Genomic DNA, 20395 nt, shown 5'->3' on the forward strand with positions numbered 1-20395 from the left:
TATTCCCAGTCGTTGTTATCTTTGAGTCTGTTATTGCATCTACTGTGGCAATCCATCTTGTTGAGGGTCTTCCTCTTGTTTTTCTGAACCTCTTTTTACCAAGAACTTCTCACTCCTGACACCATACCCAAACTACGTGACTCTTGCCATCATACTTCTAAAGTTGTATTTCTTTCAGGACAGATTTGTTTGTTCTTCTGGAAGTCCATGGTAAATTTAATATTATCCCCAACACCATAATTCCAAGGCATCAATTCTCAGTCTTCCTTATTCATTGTCCTGTTTTCCCATGCATATGACGCAGTTGAAAATACCATGGCTTGGGTCAGGCTCACTTTAGTCCTCAAGGTGATAGCTCTGCTTTTTAACACTTTAAAGAAGTCTTTTGCAACAGATTTGCCCATTGCAATACATCATTTGATTTCTTGACTGCTGCTTCCATAGGCATTGATTGTCGATCCAAGTAAAAATCCTTGACAACTTCAATATTTTTTCAGTTTATCGTAATATATATTATATATGAGTCCAGTAGTGAGAACTTTTATTTTCTTTGAGGTATAATCCGTACTGAAAGCTATAGATGTTGTATGAATTTACACCTATAATAAAGAGAAAATAAAGTTTGATTTTAAAGTAATAATGCCATGCTACTTTTGTCTTCTACTTGGATGAGTAAAGGGACCCTCCTCTTGTTGATTTCCTACAGTTTAGTTTTTATCTTTGAGTCAACAAATCTAACCCCAGTTGATGTGTGCCTTCTAGCCATATGTTGAAGGCACTATCCAGTCCCTGCCAATCCCGACCTACATGTGTAATTTGAGTCACTTATTGACACCAAATTTAAAGGAACTGGGTTGTTTTGTTTCCTTCCCTTTTCTCCCCTCTGTTGGTACCTTGTAGCCATCATGGCAACTTCATCAGAAGAAGTTTTACTGATTGTAAAGAAGGTGCGTCAGAAGAAGCAAGATGGAGCACTGTACCTCATGGCAGAAAGAATTGCTTGGGCACCTGAGGGCAAAGATAGATTTACAATCAGCCATATGTATGCAGATATTAAATGTAAGTACATTTTATGAAGGCCTGGTATATATCATATTTGCTAATAATTTATTAAAAATTTATATATATGTATGATTTTATTTTTATTACTTTAAAAAACCATAAGCAAATAATTACAAGGTAGGGTTATAGATTATACGGAGCGTTGTTATTTTTTGCTTTTCAGTTAGTAGAACTTTTATAGTGATAGATAGATAGATAGATAGATAGATAGATCACATATGTTTTCTTTGATGAATTATGTAACAATCCACTGAATGGATTTACAATTATGTACTTAGTCATCTGTTAAAGAACACTAGGAACTTTCTAGAAATTTGTTATTGCAAAGAATGCTGCAGCCTAGGTCTGTACGCTTATCTTTCTGAACATGTGTGTATAGGATACAGTCCTCCAGTGGACTGGTTCAAATGGTTAATGCATTTAAAATGTCACTAGATGCCAGATTTTACACTTCACTATAACTGTACCATTTAAGCAACTTGCCTAATTAATCTCCTGATTATATGGCTAACTTAGATTTAAAAATACCTGGTGAATCCTGGAATTCAGAAACTTTAGTATAAAATTCCTCTGAAAGGAATTTCTGCACTTAAGATATTTTCTTGAATAGGTGAGGTCAAGAATAGACTGGTATTCAAGCCCTTGACAAACTGGTGTCTTCACTGACAGTTAAGATGAATTGATTTATTGTCTGCATATAAGGTTTTTCTCCTGGATAAAATCCTGTTTCAGTTTCAAGAAACTTGACACACCAAAAGCAGACACACCTCAAATTACAAGTGCTTAGTATATAAATGTTTTTTATGTTTGAACTGCCGACCTAGTCCCAAGGACTTATTTCTACTTTGCTTCTAAAAATGACCAAGATCTCCACCCTTCTGTACTTAAATGAAGTTTAAACATTCCTCCAAAGAGGAATGTTTAAAATTCATCGTAGTTCTTTACTACCTAAACCATTTGGTCTTTTATTCATTATCCTGGTAATTGTGGTGGTTGTGCTTTTGAGTCAGTTCCGACTCATAGCAAGTAAAGGTCTTTGCCTTTTTTTGCTGACCCTTCTCTAGGGGACTGGTCCCTCTTGATAGCATGTCTAAGTACATGAGACAAAGTCTAACTATCATCACTACATTAGGAACATTTGGACTTCTTAAGATTTGTTCATTACCTGGTAGTATTATCTCCTTTTATAACTTTGTTATTGTGGGATTATGCATCACAAATTCCTAATAATAGTTACGAGAACCAACATTTGTTATACTACAGTCTCGTAAATTAGGAACTGCCTATATTTTCATTTCCCTAAATAAGAAGTTAGCTTGGTAGCTTTGCAGAGCACCCAGTAATTTTGATGCCCACAGTGCAGTGGACAGTGTGCCTCTCTCCCATCTCTCAGATCTTCTCAGCTGTTGAGGGAACAACATATCCCAATCTGGATTAGTTTGAGATTACTTGTCATTTTAAGTTTAATGCCCGTTTTCTGAAAGAAACTGCTGAAAGTTACTAGTAATGCACTGTTGTTGTTAAATGCTGTTGAGTCAATTCCGACCTATAGCGACCCTGTATAGAGTTTCCGAGGAGCAGCTGGTGAGCTTAAACCACCAACCTTGCAGTTCAAATGGCTTTGCAGTCTGGTGCATTAACCCACAAGCGCCATACCAGGACTCCAGTAATGCATTGTTGTTGTTGTTAAGTGCCATTTACTAATGTGAAAATCAGCATTGTTTCTTTTCATGGCTGAAGTTCGCTAGTCTAAAAGTTTCACAAGGAGGCCTTTCAGAGACAGAAGCTCAGATAAAAGCATGAATAAAAACAGTAACTGGCTGTAGGATAAACATTGGACTGCTTATCAGTAAGATGGCGAGTTCAAACCTACAAGCCACTTCTTGGAAACAGAGTCACTTGTAGTAGGAACTGACTGGACAGCACTTAACAGCAACAAGAAAAGGTGTGATAGTTTGATTTAGAGGAATGAAGTAGTAGAACATGCTGGCAGACAGTGTAAATTGCTTGAAGAATACAAGTTCTTTATTGTATGAGTGTATTTTTATTTGAAAAAAATCTTCAAAGCTACAGAAAAAAATTTTTAGTGGTACTACAGATAAATATCTATATGGACATACCTCATGCATGTATTTTGTACTTTGCTTATTGCACTTTGCAGATGATACTTTTTTATTTCTTTTCCAAATTGAAGGTTTGTGACAACCCTGTGGCAAGACACAATTCTCTATCAGCACCATTTTCCAACAGCATGTGTTTATTTCATTTCTCTGTCATATTGTGATAATTCTGACAATATTTCCAACTTTTTCATAGTGCTGTTGCACACTTAATAGACTACCCAGTCAAACTTCACTGCCATATAGTTGATTCTGCCTCATAGCGAGCCTGTATAGCTGATGGGTTCAAACTGCCAACCTTGGCTGCTGTCAGTTCAGCGCTTATCCTACAGCACCACTAGGGCGCCTTTCAAACTATAGTATAATGTAAACATAAGCTTCAATAATGGGAAACCAAAAACTTTGTGTTTTGGTCATCAAAATCACTTTATTGCAGTACTCACTTTATTGTGATGGCCTGAAGCTGACATGCCTACATGATATGCAAGGAATGCTGTGTAATGAGTCCCACCTAGTTGCTATAGCTGTTAACATGTTGCCATATTTGCTTTATTGTGTGTGCTCTCTATGTATTATGTATGTGTACACTTCTTTTGCTTACGTTATCACATTGAGGAAATTTTAACAAATACCCAGGCTACTGTTAAATTTCCTAGTTTTCCAGTTACGTCTTTTATACTTGTGGGATGCTTTGTTTTGAAGCCAGGATCCAGTCAAGGTTAATACATGTGGTGGTGGTAATCTTGTGTGTCATAAAGTTGGTTCCAACAATGATCCTGTATAGGATTTCCAATGCTGTAAATCTTTAAGGGAGCAGAAAACCTTATTTTTTTCCCACAGAGTGACTGGTAAACTCGAACTGCTGACCTTTTGGTTAGCAGCCTAGCTTGTAATCCCCTGTGCTACCAGGGCTCCTAGTTGTGTCTTTTTTGTCTTTTACGAGTCTAAGTGTATAGGATATCACACATTTTGTTTATGTCTTATTGTCTCCCCAAAGTTTTACTTAATTTTTTCCTGTATATCTGTGTTTCTTGTAAACTGTCAGGTCCAAAGACTTGATTATATTCAGGTTAAATGTAATAAGCAAAACACTTCATAGATGATGTTTACCTCTTAGTTCATCACCTCAAAAAGCACGCTGTCCCACTTTTACTTAGGCTAAATGAGGTCACTTGGTTAAAGTGATGATTTTAACAAATAAAAAATTATGTAGTTCCCTTTGCAATTAGTTAGTACTTACGTTATGCAAATTTTTAGAATCATGAGAAATCATTTTTATTTGCAGTGATGATATTGGTTGGAAGCACTCTGTCTGGGCTATATTCAAGGTTCCTAGTTGTCATTTAGAAAGTTTTAGAGAGGTCTGTTCCCATTTGAATGGACGCAAAAACCCATTTGTATCTGGAGGGAGAAACAGTGTATGGGAAGAACTACAGAAAAAGGATATTGAAGAGGGAAGCAGGACCTTTGTAGTGAATTTTGTTTAGCCGTACTCTGGTTATATGGGATTTTAACCCATTTATTTGTGCAATGCATCAAGATGGAACAGGATAGCTAAAGCACAAAAGAATCCTGAATCATCTTGAGAGGCTAGATAAGCTACTGGATGATCATTTCCATGATGTATCTGGTCTAATTAGTGGTGTGCTTCTTTTTAGGCCAGAAAATCAGTCCAGAAGGAAAAGCTAAAATTCAGCTTCAGCTGGTCCTGCATGCAGGGGACACAACTAACTTCCATTTTTCCAATGAAAGCACAGCAGTGAAAGAGCGAGATACCGTAAAGGACCTCCTTCAGCAGTTGCTACCCAAATTCAAGAGGAAAGCAAATAAAGAACTAGAAGAGAAAAACAGGTGAAGGGGAGAGAAAGAGTTGTCTTTTAGAGTGGTACTAGGTCTCCAATAAATACCTCGTTAATTCACACCCTTTGTGCTACAGTAGAGTGACTTTGGTGTCATTTTGATTCTCAACTTTAGCATCTTGCTAGTTGTGTGGCTTTGGCCAAACTATATATAATCACTCTGAGCCTCAGGTTCTTCATAATGTATAATAAGGTAAAAGATAACAACCTCACAGATTGTTTTTAAAATTAAGTTAGAATAGTATGTGATAGTATATATATATAAAATGTTTGGCTCCTAGAGATTAAACAGTTGTTTCCATCTTTCTGTTTGTAAAATAACTTTTCAAGGCATTTTTATATACCTTTTCTTTTATTATGTAAGGGTAACATGGTGATATTTTCATTTTACATTGTATATATGAAAATGCACCCACTCAGGTTAACTTACCTGCCTGAAGACTAACATCTGATTAGCAGAATTCAGATTAGAACCTATGATTAGAGTTTTAAAGTCCTTTTATTTCTTTTTGCCAATCTCTGTCAAAGAGACGATACTAAGCCATTAGAATAAACTATTTGTGATGTTTCAGGGAACAAGTGTTTGTGAACAAGAAATTTCAAAGAACTCATACTTGGAAAAGTGAGATAATATCTAAAGTAGTGAGAATTTCTCATAATAATAGAGAATTTCTCTATTATTTTTTCAGCCATCAGTGCTTATGTCTCCAAGTGCTTGTTATCATCAGGACAAATTGGGAATTTCAAGCATATCTCCTCTTATCCCCATCCACCCTATATGTAAAAGAGAATACAGTGCAGTAGAAACACAGGCACAGTGATCTTTGTATCACTGGGATATAGAGATTAATAAGACCAAATTCCTACCCTTAAGAAGTTTAGTCTTTGCTTCTTTAGACTTCTCTTCATTTGTTCCTCCAAAAATATTTTCTGCTTTAATTACTGAAGAATGAACTAAATTGACTTGCTGTTCAATCATAACAAAATGGAAGTGTGTTTAGTAAATGTTCCATATAGTTAAAGTTATTTGAATGTTGCTTTATTCTGGAAGTTCAATTATATTCATTATATTCTATCACCAGAATGCTGCAAGAAGATCCTGTTTTGTTTCAGCTTTATAAAGACCTTGTTGTGAGTCAAGTGATCAGTGCTGAGGAGTTCTGGGCCAATCGTTTAAATGTGAATGCAGCAGATAGTTCTACCGCATCCAATCATAAACAGGATGTTGGCATTTCTGCAGCTTTTCTGGTATGTGACCCTTCTATATTTCTCAAAGTGAAGTGGGTGAAGTTGAAACTCTGATATGTATATGTTAATAATGTCAATTCTGTTGTAGAGTTTTAACAATTCTTTCAGTTAAATTAACTGAAAATTTCATATCCATTGTATTCTTCTAAAATTAAAAAAAAAAATGAATGTATACATACGTACAGTATGTTTTTAAATCCATGTTGTTCTTCAGTACTGTAGAGTCGGTTCTGACTCCTACTGACCCTTTCAAGGGTTTCCAAGGAGTGGCTGGTGAGTTTCAACCACTGACCTTGCGGTCAAGTGCATTATCCTGCAATGCCACAACAGGACTCCTTAAAATATATATTGGGCATCATTATATATAAATATAATGTAAGCTTTATAAAATGTATCTGGAAGAAAAATTAGAAACACCTTACTGTGGAATTAGAAAATGGGATTCAGTTCGTCACACTCCAGTAGATCCAGAGCAGCATTTACTCATTCAGCAGAATGTGAGAGCTAGGTGTCTATTTGGGATCTTTCTAGGTACTTAGTAGTGAAGTTAATTAATAAGGCCTCTCTTAAAGAAATCAAGACAGGTTTCACATGAGCTTCCAAACTAAGACAGACTAGGAAGAAGGAGAGACAAACTACTTCGAATATTTAGTCTCTGAAAATCTTATGAATAGCAGAGGAACACTGTCAGATATAGTGCTGGAAAACGAGCCACTCATGTTGCAAGGCATTCTAAATGCGACTGGGGAAGAGCTGCTTCCTCAAAGTAGAGTTGACCATGATGATGCTAATGGAGTAAAGCCCTTGGGACCTTCATTTGCTGATGGGGCACAACTCAAAAGGAATGAAGACAAACAGCTGTAAATATCCATTAATAATTGAAACATGGAATATGTGAAGTATGAATCTAGGAAAATCAGAACTTGTCAAAAATGATAACACAAACATAAATACCTTAGGCATTAGTGAGCTGAAATGGACTGGTATTGGGCATGCTGAATCTGACAGCCACATTGTTTACTATGCCGGGAATGACAAATTGAAGAGGAATGGTGTCATTCATTGTCAGAAAAAAACATACCAAAATCAGTCATGAGGTACAACGCTGATAGGATAATATCCATGTACCTTCAGGGAAGACCAGTTAATAATACCACTAGTATTCATATTTATGCACCAACAACTAAAGCCAATGAAGATGAAATAGAAGAATTTTACCAACTTCTTCAATCTGAAATTGATCAAACATGCAATTAAAAAGTATTGATCATTACTGGTGATTGGAATACAAAGGTTGGAAACAAAGAGGAAGGATCAGTAGTTGGAAAATATGGCCATGGTGATAAAACAGACCATCAATTGCTCATATGCAAATTCAGACTGAAGTTGAAGAAAATGAAAACAAGTCCACGAGAGCCAAAATACGACCTTGAATATATCCCAACTGAATTTAGAGATCATCTGAAGAACAGATTTGATACATTAAACACTAAAGACTAAAGACCAGAAGAGTTGTAAAGATTACATAAAAGAGATCTTACAGGAAGAAAGCAAAAGTCATTAAAAAGACAACAAAATAGGAAAAGTTCAAAATGGATGTCAGAAGAGACACTAAAATTTACTCTCCAGCTTAGAGATGCTAAATAATGGAAGAAATGAGGAGGTACAAGAGCTGAACAGAAAGGTCAGCTTGAGAAGATAGAGTCAAATATTACAATGAAATGTGCAAAGATGTGAAGTCAGAAAACCAAAAGGAAAGAACGCGCTTAGCTCAGCATTTCTCAAGCCTGGGGAATTGAAGAAAAAATTCAAGCCTCGACGTTAGTTATTGAAGGATTCTCTGGGCAAACTATTGGATGATGCAGAAAGCATCAAAAGAAGATGGAAGGTGACCAATTGGTCCACTGATAAGGGAAAGTTGGGGGAAAACGGTGATGAAGTTGTTAGCTAAGTCAACCTGGGTTGAGGACCTGTTTGGCCAGCAGTATGGTAAGACCTGGGGACTCCTGGGCCCAGGAACAGGGTCATGGCCCCAGAGTACTAGAGCGGAGAGTGAAGCATCCAGCTAATATTAAGTGAGGGGTAATGCACAAGAACACCTTTGCTTGCAGATAGTACCCACTTGACCTGGATGATCAGAACTTGACTAGAAGAAGAAAGAAGATTGTTAAAAAAGAGTAACCCACTATAATTTGATGAACTTGACCTATACTTATGGATATTAGTAACTCAAAAGAGAGAATGAATCTTTACAGTGAGGATAGGATCATTCCCACCCCCTCAGTACACAGGGTTGACAGGGATGGGCAACTTAGACATTGGCTACTCAAAATGGAGGGGCTACAAAGGCACAAAGTGACTGGCTTCCAAGTTTCAAGAGGGAGCCTACTTCCAGAGGATGTGGGGGAAGGTAGAATCTCCACTGAGTGGTTTCCAACCTGTCTGGATGGGGCTGGTGAAAGGAGATGGGGATAAGATTGTTGCGGTTCAATAGTGAATAATTGCTATCAGGAATGATGACTGAATGCTGCAAATATAAAGGTAGACATTTTATAACAAAAGGTGGGGAGTGGTCGGTCTTGTAGTCCAGGAGCGGAGGACCCTGAGACCATCAAGGGAGAAGAGCGGAGTGCAGGACCCTATTCAGAATAGCATTAATGCCAGAGATGGAGGCAGAGACAATGACATGGACAGATGGAGCAGCTGGGGACCCTGGACTCAGAGAGGGAAAGGGTTTATGTGCTGCCAACCAGAGGGCAGGCTTGCGGGGTATACCCTTTGATTGTGTGAATGGTTATATATTCCTGAGTTCTTCAGTGTACAGCCAAAAAAAATGGAATGGAAGCAAATGCTGTTGAATGATGATGCATGGAGGGGATTGTAATCATTACAATGAAACGAAATACGATAAGATGAATATAAAGCTGATATTCTCCCATGTAAACTATCACTCAATTCAAAATTAAAAAAAAAAAAAGATGGACTACACAGAGTCGCTGCACCAAAAGGAAATGGTTGATGTTCATTCATTTCAAGAGGTAGCATATGATCAAGAGCCAATGATATTGAAGGAAGAAGTCCAAGGTACATTGAAGGAATTGGCAAAGAACAAGGCACCAGGAATTGATGGAATACAAATTGAAATCTTTCAAAAAAGTAAGGCAGCACTGGAGGCACTCACTTATCTATGCCAAGAAATTTGCAAGACAACTATTTGGCCAACTGATTAGAAGAGATCTGTATTTGTGCCCATTCCAAAGAGAGGTGACCCAACGGAATGTGGAAATCATCGGACAGTATCTTTGATATTCCATGTGGGTAAAGTTTTTTACTAAAGGTAATAGAGAAACGGTTGCAAGCATACATTGACAAAGAACTTCCAGAGGTTCAAGCCGCATTCAGAAGAGGACATGGAATGAGGGATATCATTGCTGATGTCCAGTGGGTCTTTGCTAAAAGCAGAGAATACCAGCAAGATGTTTACCTGTGCTTTATTGACGATGCAAAGGCTTTCGATTGTGTGGATCATGACAAGCTATGGACAACATTGTGAAGTATGAGTATTCCAGAACACTTAATTGTGCTCCTGAGGAATCTATGCTTGGACCAAGAGGCAATTACTCGAACAGACATGGAAACATTGAATGGTTTAAAATTAAGAAAGGTGTGCGCGACAGGGTTGTATTCTTTCACCATACTTATTCAACCTGTATGCTGAGCAAATAATCTGAGAATCTGGATTATATGAAGAAAAATGCGGCATCAGGGTTGGAGGAAGACTTATTAACAACCTGCAATATACAGATGATACAACCTTGTCTGCTGAAAGTGAAGAGGACTTAAAATACTGATGAAGATCAAAGAGCACAGCCTTTGGTAGGAGTTGCATCTCAATGTCAAGAAAACAAAAATCCTCACCACTGGAATAATAAACAACATTCTTATCAATGGGAAAAAGATTGAAATAGTCAAAGACTTCATTCTGCTTGAGTCAATTGTCAACACTCATGGAAAGCAGCAGTCAAGAAATCAAATGACGAATTGCACTAGGCAAATCTGCTGCACAAGACCTTTTTAAAGTGTTGAAGAGCAAAGATGTCAGCTTAAGGACTAAGGTGCACCTCACCCAAGCCATGGTATTTTCAGCAACCTCATATGCATGTGAAAGCTGTACAGTGAATAAGGAAGAACACAGAAGAATTGATGCATTTGAGTTATGGTGTTGATCAGAGAATATTGATGGGCTGCCAAAAGAACCAAGAGATCTGTTTTTGGAAGAAGTGCATCCAGAGTAGCTCTTTGGAGGCTAGGATAGCCAAACTTTGTCTCTCATACTTTGGATATATTGTCAGAAAAGACCCATTGCTGGAGAAGGAGATCATGTTTGGTAAGGTGGAGGGTCAGAGAGAAAGCTGTTAAGTTGGCCCAGGACCAGACAGTGTTTCGTTCTGTTGTTCATAGGTTTGCTATGAGTTGGTATCGACTGTGTGGCACCTAATAACAATAACAGCAAATCAGCTGGTTAAAAAAATGTCAGTTTAATTATCCAGTTGATAGTGGTTTTGATAACTAACTGCTTCAAGCTATATTTAACTGTGAAGCCAGGCCAAGCCTTCTGGAGCCTTACCTTGATGTCAGAATGAAAGTAAGAGACTTACTCTGTCCCTGCATTTAGTTCAGACAGTGTATATTTCACCAGTGTCTATTTGGGAACTTAGACATTTTCTCCTAGTGTTCTAATTCGTATGTGGTCTTTATTTTAGGCTGATGTCCGACCTCAGACAGATGGCTGTAATGGTCTGAGATATAATTTAACCTCTGATATCATTGAGTCCATATTTAGAACCTATCCAGCAGGTAAGTAGAATCAGTTTTTCCAGATCATTAAAATGTTTATTTTAGTGAGTTCTATAGTTTGTTAGGGAAAAAAATTAAAAGCTTCAACTTTATTCCTGATTAAGTGCAATAATATATATAAAGTACTTTAACCAGTGCTGCATATATTGTTGATACAAGATAAGTGATGTCCTATCATCAATTCATTGGTGTGGTGGTTCTTAAACTTTTGCCCTCAGCACACCTGAGAGAAATGATGTCTCCAGAGACATCCATCAAAATTATATAGCATTGATGTACACATTATCCTTCATACTACGTCAAGAGTCACCTATTTAACCCATAAATCATTCCCCATGTAAAAGCTATCCTAATAGTATAGTTCTTTGATCCCATCCCTACTGATTTATGTTGTATAGCCACCCTTGTATTCGTTTTCTGACCCTATAATGTACTCTCAAGCTATATGCTGTTTCCTCTTCCCACTCCTTAGTCCTGTGTCTTTAACCCTTAGGAAACCTCTGTCTCTCAGAACTCGACTCAAGCATTGCCACCTCTATAAAATCCTGACTTCCTAAAACAATGCCTTGTGTTTGTCTCCACAGTTAATGTATTGGACTTATTTCCCTATCTCTCTGATGATAACCAATGATTATATAGGTTGTTCAGTGGTTAAATACCTGCTGCCATCCAAAAAGTTGACAGTTCGAACCCACCTAGCAGCTTCACAGGAGAAAAGACCCAGTGATCTCTCATAAAGATTACAGCTTCAGAATCCTTATAGGGCAGTTCTACTCTGTCATACAGTGTTGCTTTGAGATAGAATCAACTTGGCACACAACAACAGCATGATCGTGTTTATTGTCTACCAGACACTGTCCTTAAGGGCTTTGTTATTAAGTACTGTTAAGTTGGTTCTGACTCATAGCGATCCTGTATAGGGTTTCCAAGGAACAGCTCGTGAGATTGCACCACCAACCTTACGGTTCTAACCAGACTTATAGTCCAGTGCATTAACCCACAGTGCCACACCAGGGCTTTATGTGTTACTAAGTCATTTAATCATACCAGTTCTGTGAAATAGGTACTATTGTTACCCCAGTTTTACAAATGAGGAAATCAAGATGCAGAGAGAGTAATTTGCCAATGTCACACAGATAGTAAGTGACTAAGTTACAATTTTAAACTCAGACTCTGACTCACACTATACCTTTTAACTGTGCTCAATAGGCTTAAAGCTTCCAGAGTACTGAGCAATCTTTACATCTCCAGCCCGTAACACAGTCAGGGAGAGAGCACATATGTTAATGAGCAAACAAGCACATTCACGTTTATCTGACTCCAGAGCTTTTGATGTGTTCACAAAAATGGTGCTAAACGTGTTAACTATCTTGATACAACTTAAAGTTTTATTTATGATTTTTAAAATATTTATACAGGCAATGCTTCACCAAATCTCTCAAGTTATATTTCTTATTAGTTTATAGTTAGATTACAGTATTTGGTATATAAAGTTTAAGCAGATATGTAATACAGTTTTGGTACTAGTCTGTATTTCAGTTGTCAAATTGGAGAGATTTTATGAAATGGAAATTAAGTATGTGGTTATTTTTTGTTGTTTTTTTGTTTGTTTGTTTGTTTTTTCCCCACAGTAAAAATGAAATATGCAGAAAATGTTCCCCACAATATGACAGAAAAGGAATTCTGGACACGTTTTTTCCAGTCCCATTATTTTCACAGGGACCGGCTGAATACAGGGTCAAAGGACCTCTTTGCCGAATGTGCCAAAATAGATGAAAAAGGTAATTCACTATCCCTCACACTCTTACTGTGTACTCTACAGTCACTGGAGCTACTAATGAAATTTTTTAAACATTATTTCTGAGAAAGATAGGACTTAGATCACCTTTTCATGTTGTTGTTTTCTAGGGTTAAAAACAATGGTTTCATTAGGAGTGAAAAACCCACTACTAGATTTGACCGCTTTGGAAGATAAACCATTAGATGAGGTAAGAAGCAGTAAAAGGAATTATCAGAGAAGAAAGTCCTTTTCTAGTCTTCAAAAGTTATGTAGTTTTTTAATTTTCTTAAATGTAAGTGTTGCACTTGTGAGAATGCAAAACAAGCATATTACTGTTATTTGTAGTGATTTTTCAGAAATTCTCAATAGCACCTTTTGTTATTAAAATTGCCTTCAAGAACTGAAACTCCTTACGAGTTGTCAAAACTTCTTTTGAAAAGAACTTCTACCTCCATTAGCATTTCTCTAGGTAATGAAGACAACACAACTTGGGAATGAGTCCAGCTTGATGCTCCAACTAGTATTTAATGTAATGAAATGTAGATAAACATTAAGAGGAAAAGGAAACAAACATTTATTGATTGCCCGCTAATTGCCAAAGCTTGAGAACTCTTGTTAACCCATGTTCCACACTAACCCCAATGTTTCATTCAGCAGCTGATAAGAGCTACCTTATCGCCAGGACTCCAGACCTTCAAATTCAACTAATCACAGAGAAATAGTTGGTCCCTGCTGATCAAGGCTAACTTCATTCCTGCCTCTGTCTCCTACCCTTTAGGACCCACCTTCCTCAGTTATTCTCTTCACTTTCATATTTTAATTTTCTTGTCCTTGTTCTGGCTTCTTTCCTGGTGTCTACATAAACATGTTTGCCTCCTTTTTATTTTCCTTAATTTCTCCCCTTTTGTTGCACATATTCTCACCAGCTAAGAAGCCCAGTGTTTAAATTTTTTTGCTGTTACAATCTAATTATGAATGAACAGAAAATAATTGTTTGTTCTTCGGTGAGTCAATTTCCTTGATGACGTTTAGTTCCGTCTTTGGTGAACCTCAACACATTACAAACATGTCTTCTTAATCATCCTAAGAAAATGAAGCTTAGTGCAGTGGAAATTTTTTTCAATGTTTTTTAAATGAAAATAATGACCATGCACTATTATAGCGTTCTTTTTCACCTTTGCTTATTAGTATCAGTCAAAGCTATATATCAACAGCTATAGTTGTTGAGCATGTAACTTTAAAATCAAGCTGTCTAGCTTAGAAGCTGCTGTTTTTTTACTACTCCAAACCAGTTTACATACGAAATGAGGATACTTGTAATACTAGTGGCCTCCTAGGACTTTACAAGTGTTAAAGAGCCTGCTAGATGGAAGTGTTCAACAAGTGATACCTGTTACTATTATTACCTACATTTTTAAATTCCTGCATGATATTTTGGATATACTAACATTTATTTAAACAATTTCTTATTAGAAGTATTGGTTGGTACTTTCCTTTTGTCTTCTTCCCCAATCAGTGATCTACCTGTCCCAGAATATGGTCCTGGTCCTCTATTTTAATGCATTCTGTCCATTCCATTGCTTTAAATATTACGTACCAATACTCCTAAATAACCCTGGTTTATCTTAACCCCAGAAGGAACCTTGGTGGTGCTGTGGTTAAGCACTCAGCTGCTAATGGTGAAAGGTCAGTAGTTCAAATCCACCATCCACTCTTGGGACAAAGATGTGACAGTCTGTTTCTGTAAAGATTCACAGCCTTAGAAACCCTGTGAGGCAGTTCTCCTTTGTCCTGTAGCGTCACTATGAGTTGGAATTGACACAACAGCAATGGTTTGGGGGAGATTTTGTATTTTTTAATCTTAACCCCAGAGCTCCAGAGTTCTATATGCAGCTGTCTGATTGAGAATTCCACTTTTGTTTTCTCAGACATCTCATTTTAACATGTCCAAAATGGAACTTTCAGTTCCCATCCTCATAAATCTATTTCTCACTAAGTATTTGCTGTCTGAGTAAAAAGCATTACCATGGATCAGTTGTTACAGCCAAAAAATCTAGGAGTCTCCATGGTTCTCCTCTTCTTTCATCTCTAACATCCAGTTTATCAACATTTCTGATCTGTGCATATCTCTTGAGTTCTACAGACACCCATTCACTTTTTAAATTTCCACCTTTGACTTGATTGCTTGCATTAAGCCTCCAAACTGATCTTCCTGCTTCCACTCTAGTTCCATCCATGTAACACTTTCTCCCCTAGCAGTAAGTTATATTAATCAGACAATAATACTCTCATATGCATAGCTCTTCGATAGTTTCTAATTGAACTTGCAATACAATCCAAATTCTTAAAACACTCTGCTTGATCTGGCTCCTGTCTGCTGCTCTGAAGTTGGTCAACTTTCACTCCCTCATGCACCAGACCATAAATAATGACCTTTGTTCACTTCCATGCCAAGCTTTATCTTCCTTAGAGCCCTTGCATATACTGTATCTTCTAACTGCTTTTCCCCTAACTAGCTACGACACCCTTTCAGACATCTGCTGTGAGACTTTGCATAGCTCCCCTCTAGTTCTTTCACCCCATCATGTCACCTTCTTTGTTTCCTTTATAGCATTTGTTGCTTTCAAATAAGACCTTTTTTTAGCTTGATGATTGTCATTATTCCCTAAATGTAGTGTAAACTATGTGAGGCCGACTTTGTTCTTGCTTACTAATGTATCTCCGTCACATGTCGTATGTTGTTAAGGGCAATCTGGTCAGTTCCAACTCATAGTGACCCTGTGTAGGTTTTCCAGGCGCAACTGGTAGGTTTGAACAGCTGATCTTAAGATTAATAGTCCAGTGCTTATCCTACAGTGCCATATTAGGCAACCAATACTTGATGAATGCCTTGTGTCTTTTTATGATCTCTTTTTCCTACTACTACCTACTGTCTCACTAATCCCTGGCCCACCTTTCATTCTAGCTGTACTGAAGTATGTACAAACCCATCTTATAATTCACACTATCTTGCTACCATACCTTTGTTTAAACGGATTTCACTCCCTGAAATATGAGAGGGCTTAAAAAAATTCATGGAAAAGTGGAATTAAAAGGTAATTGAATTTTTCCACAAATTTCTTAAAGCTCCCTAATATCTCTCAGATCTGACTGACCTCTTATGGCACTACTTGAAGCTTTACTTGACCCACCTCTCAATTAGAATCTACCTCTTCCTCCTTTGGAACACCTATATATCACATAGCTGCATCTACTGGTTTATAGCTCCACTTCCTATCAGTTAATATTTAGGAGTAGGGTAAAACATCCTGGTGGTGCTGTGGGTTAAACATTGGACTGCTAAGTAAAATGTCAGGAGTTCAAACTTAATAGCTACTACTTGAGAGAAAAGATTGGCTCAGTCTACTTCCATAAATAGTGACAGCCTTGCAAACCCCTGGAGCAGTTCTCTGCCTGTTAGGATCTCTATGAGTTGGGCTATACTTGATGGCAGTGGTTAAGGTATAGGGTGTTAACCAACCGTGTATGTAAAGCTCCAAACTCATACACTAAATACTTGTTTGAAAAATGTCTCATTTAATTCACATCTTGCAGACCTTGCCTGCAAACTAGACTTATATTAAGGAACTGGTAGTGGTTATAAGTCAGGCTGCTAACCTCAAGGTCAGCGGTTCAAAACTACCAGCCATTCCACAGGAGAAAGATGAGGCTTTCTGCTACTATAGAGATTTACAGCCTTGGAAACAGTGTGCAGGGTCACTGTGAGTTGGAACTGACTCCGCAGCACACCACCACCAGGTGGCACAAATGGTTTGTGCACAACTGCTACCCTAAAGGTTGACAGTTCAATCCCACCCAATAGTATTGCAGGAGATAGGCATGGTGATCTACTGTTCCGATTACAACCCAGAAGCCCGACGAAGCAGTTCTGCTCTGTATCACATGGGGCCACCATGAGTCAGTTAATAAGCTTCTATTTTAAAAAGTGATAAAATGTTTCTGATTCCAAGGTCTGTTTGGTGTGGTATGGCTTGGTTTGGTTTGATTTTACTGTTATGTGTCGTGTTCCTTTAATCTTTTTAATAACTAGATCACTAATTTGTTGTTGTGAAGTGACATTAAGTCAGTTCCAACCCATAGCGAACCTGGATGGATAGGTTTCTGAGGAGCATCTGCTGAGCTTGAACTACCACAGTGCCATACCAGGACTCCAGATCACTAATTGCTTTTAGGGAAAAAAATGTATGCAGAGTTAAGATTTTTTTTTTCTTCTGATGCTGAAAGAATTGAATGATGTTTAATTTTTATATGTAAAATGCCACTTATTTTTAAATGTTACCCTGTGTTTAGTAATGCGTATGAAAATTATTAATGTCCCTTCATCCAGGAAATCTTTTCCACTAAGCATGTCTATTATAGTAGACAAGAAAAGCAGCTCCTTATTTTACTTTTTAATCTGCTAAATGGTTTTTCTTAGGGCTATGGCATTTCCTCTGTGCCATCAACTTCCAATTCTAAATCCATAAAAGAGAACAGTAATGCTGCCATCATCAAGAGATTTAACCATCACAGTGCCATGGTCCTGGCAGCAGGTCTCAGGAAACAGTTAAGTATACATACAGAGAGAGGTGCAGTCGCTGGGCATTTCAGAAGACCTGAAATACGATTGTGTTGTTTTGCTTGTTTTTGTTTTTTTTTAATGCTTTATTGTAATTTATGTGATAGTTTACATGGGAGAGCATTAGCTTCACATTGATCCTATCGTATATCATTTCCTTGCCGTGGTTACAATCCCCTCCATGTATCACCCACCAACCACACGGTATACCCTGCAAGCCTGCCCCTAGTCGTCAGCACCCAGCCCCTCTCCCTCTTCGGGTCCAAAGTCCCCAGCTGCTCCATCTCGCCACGTCATTGCCTCTGCCTCCATCTCTGGCCATCACTGCTTCTCTGGGTGGCGTTCCAATCTCCGCTCTTCTTCCTTGATGGTCCCAGAGACCTCCGTGCCTAAACTGCAAAGTTAATCCCTCCCCTCCCTTTGCTACAAAATGTCTACCTTTACATTTCCAGCCCTTACCATCAGTCCTGATAACAGTTATTCACCATTGTATCACAGGAGACCTATCCGCATCTCCTTTCCTCCGTCCTGCTTAGACAGATTGGATACTACTCAGAGGAGATTCTACCTTGCTCCATGCCCTCTGGATCTAGGTTCCCTCTTGAAAGCTGCTTGCCTCTGTAGCCCCCCATTCTGGGTAGCCAGTGTCCAAGTTGCCCATCCCTGTCCTCTCTGTGTGTGGTGGGGGTGGGAATGATCGTCGCTGTGAAGATTTATTCCCTCTTTTGGGCTACTGCTTCCATAATGTAGGTCTCGCTTATGATTTTTTTTAACATTAATTTTTTTCCCTTTTGTTTAAGAGAAGCACAAAATGAACAAAACTGTGAGCCCAGCAGCATGGATGGAAATTCCAGAGATGCAGATTGCTTTCAGCCAGCAGTCAAAAGGGTATGGGCTAAAAGTCTGGACCACTTAGGACTCAGGTTTCTCCAAACATCTTAAATCACTTCCAGTCCTTTCAAGCACTTGCAGTTACTGGGTGATCTAAATTTTTTAAGTATTTGGATTAAGGTGGATTATTATAAAGAATTCTTAATCAATTTGGCTTGCCATCCAACTTTTCATGAATTTCCCCTTTGTGTGTGTTCATACACACACAAACTGACACCTAGTTGTATTTTTGGGGGGAGAAGAAAGAGAAAATTAATTTTCATGTATATGATTTTTTAAAAAGTGATTTATCTCTTGTTTTAAGCCTGTTTCAGAGCTGGAAATACTGATAAAATTATTTGGAGGCACGGAATATATGCAGGGTTAGCTCCTTGCATAGTTCTTATTTCAGGTTTTTTACCTGTCTCCCATACTGCTTAGGAGGCAATTTGGCAATATCTATCAACATTTGAAATGTTTATGCCCTTTAATCCAGTAGTATCCCATTTACATTTTAAGAGGCCTTTAAAAGAATATGCTAAATGGTTATCTTTTGGTTAGAGGTTGATGAGGGTGGGTTGTAACGGTTTGCATTTTATATATTTCAGTAACATCTTTATAAGTATATGTTTAAAATTAACAAAACCAGTAAAATGACTATTTTGAGCCCAGAAAAGTAAAACTAAAATTTAAGTTATAGAGAGATGTTACACAAGAAATCTTTTAAAAAGAAGAATTCTATGAAGTGATGCTTTCTTTTCAGTACTGTTACATTGTAAGTTGTAAAGGCGTTATCAAAAGTCTTCGTTTCTCTCTGTAAATATTCATACTACTAGAGAGTAATTTCTAGCCTTAGATCTCCTTCCAAGTCAGTAATTGACTTTTATTATGTCCTACAACAGATTTTACAGAATCAGGTTCAGAAGTCATAGTGACAGGGACCCTGCATTTATGGAGCTTTTTAGATTGCCTAACTTGGTCTTAGATGAACTTTACAGTTTGGATTATTTACCTAAGGCAGGGTAAACAGGACAAAAGTTAAAGTGACACATGGGGAAGGTAATGAAGTTGTCAGTATGCTAAGAAAAAAATATATGTAAGACTGAGTCTAGGTAAAGTGGGACTGATGGGTGTGATACTTTTGAGTATCCTGGTGAGCCAGTTAGATGTGTTCCTATACAATAAAGGAACCGTTCAGACTCTTAAAATTCGAGCAACTTAGTAAACTTCGAGCAACTTAGTAAACTAAGTTTTCAGATTGATCTGTGTCTTTTATAACTACTGTGTTTTTATAATTCTTACATTTAAAAAAAAAATCTATCTGGAAGAAAGCTTCATTGGGGGAAAGCAGTCAGATCCAAATTGTCACCTGCTGGATTGGCATTAGTAAGTTCAGTGATGCATGGTGTGGGTGAGGGGCCCTCTTCCTGAGTGGTGCAGGAGAGTATATACTGGTTCCTGATACGTGCAGCTGTCATCTCTAGAAAGTTAAGCACATGTGGGAAGACTTTATGCCCATCGATACAGTTTTGTATTCTTTTTGTTTTCAGTGATGGTTAATTATTTAAGGATAGTTACTGACAAAAGTATTATGTTAATAATTACAGGCAAAATTACAGGAGTCCATTGAATATGAAGACTTGGGAAAAAATAATTCCATAAAAACAATAGCACTAAACCTCAAGAAATCAGATAGGTAAGTTTGGATTAACTTGAGGCAGAATAGTTATGTGTCAGTTCTGTGCAGAATATACTCTACAAGTACAGTGTTTGTGTTTTAACCAATTTGTTGCCATAAAATAACTTTTTTCCTAAAAATTTTGTTGTATACATCTCAGTCAAGCATCCAAAATGATCAAAAGCCAGGAAGATAAATTTTGGATCTTTGTGCTATATTAGCTTCTTACTGCTTCTTTAGGAATTATATTATGTTACCAAAACTTCTCTAACTCTACAGTATTGTTTTTTGCTTTGGGGGAAC

At 37.6% G+C, this 20395-nt stretch overlaps 1 protein-coding gene across 1 annotated transcript in view; it reads left to right on the forward strand.

The window, feature by feature from the left end:
- The first annotated feature begins 897 nt into the window (after nt 1–897).
- Nucleotides 898–20395, forward strand: part of GTF2H1 (general transcription factor IIH, polypeptide 1, 62kDa) — a 34516-nt gene continuing 15018 nt past the window's right edge. Inside the window, exons 1-9 of the mRNA XM_006865803.1 lie at nt 898–1059; nt 4841–5033; nt 6124–6289; nt 11053–11146; nt 12778–12927; nt 13055–13134; nt 17404–17531; nt 18345–18432; nt 20022–20110. Of these exons, the coding sequence (XP_006865865.1) occupies nt 906–1059; nt 4841–5033; nt 6124–6289; nt 11053–11146; nt 12778–12927; nt 13055–13134; nt 17404–17531; nt 18345–18432; nt 20022–20110 (1142 nt within the window). The 5' untranslated portion in view covers nt 898–905. The remainder of the gene's footprint in view (nt 1060–4840; nt 5034–6123; nt 6290–11052; nt 11147–12777; nt 12928–13054; nt 13135–17403; nt 17532–18344; nt 18433–20021; nt 20111–20395) is intronic.

Source organism: Chrysochloris asiatica, unplaced genomic scaffold (assembly GCF_000296735.1).
Source record: "Chrysochloris asiatica unplaced genomic scaffold, ChrAsi1.0 scaffold00083, whole genome shotgun sequence".
NCBI lineage: Eukaryota > Metazoa > Chordata > Mammalia > Afrosoricida > Chrysochloridae > Chrysochloris > Chrysochloris asiatica.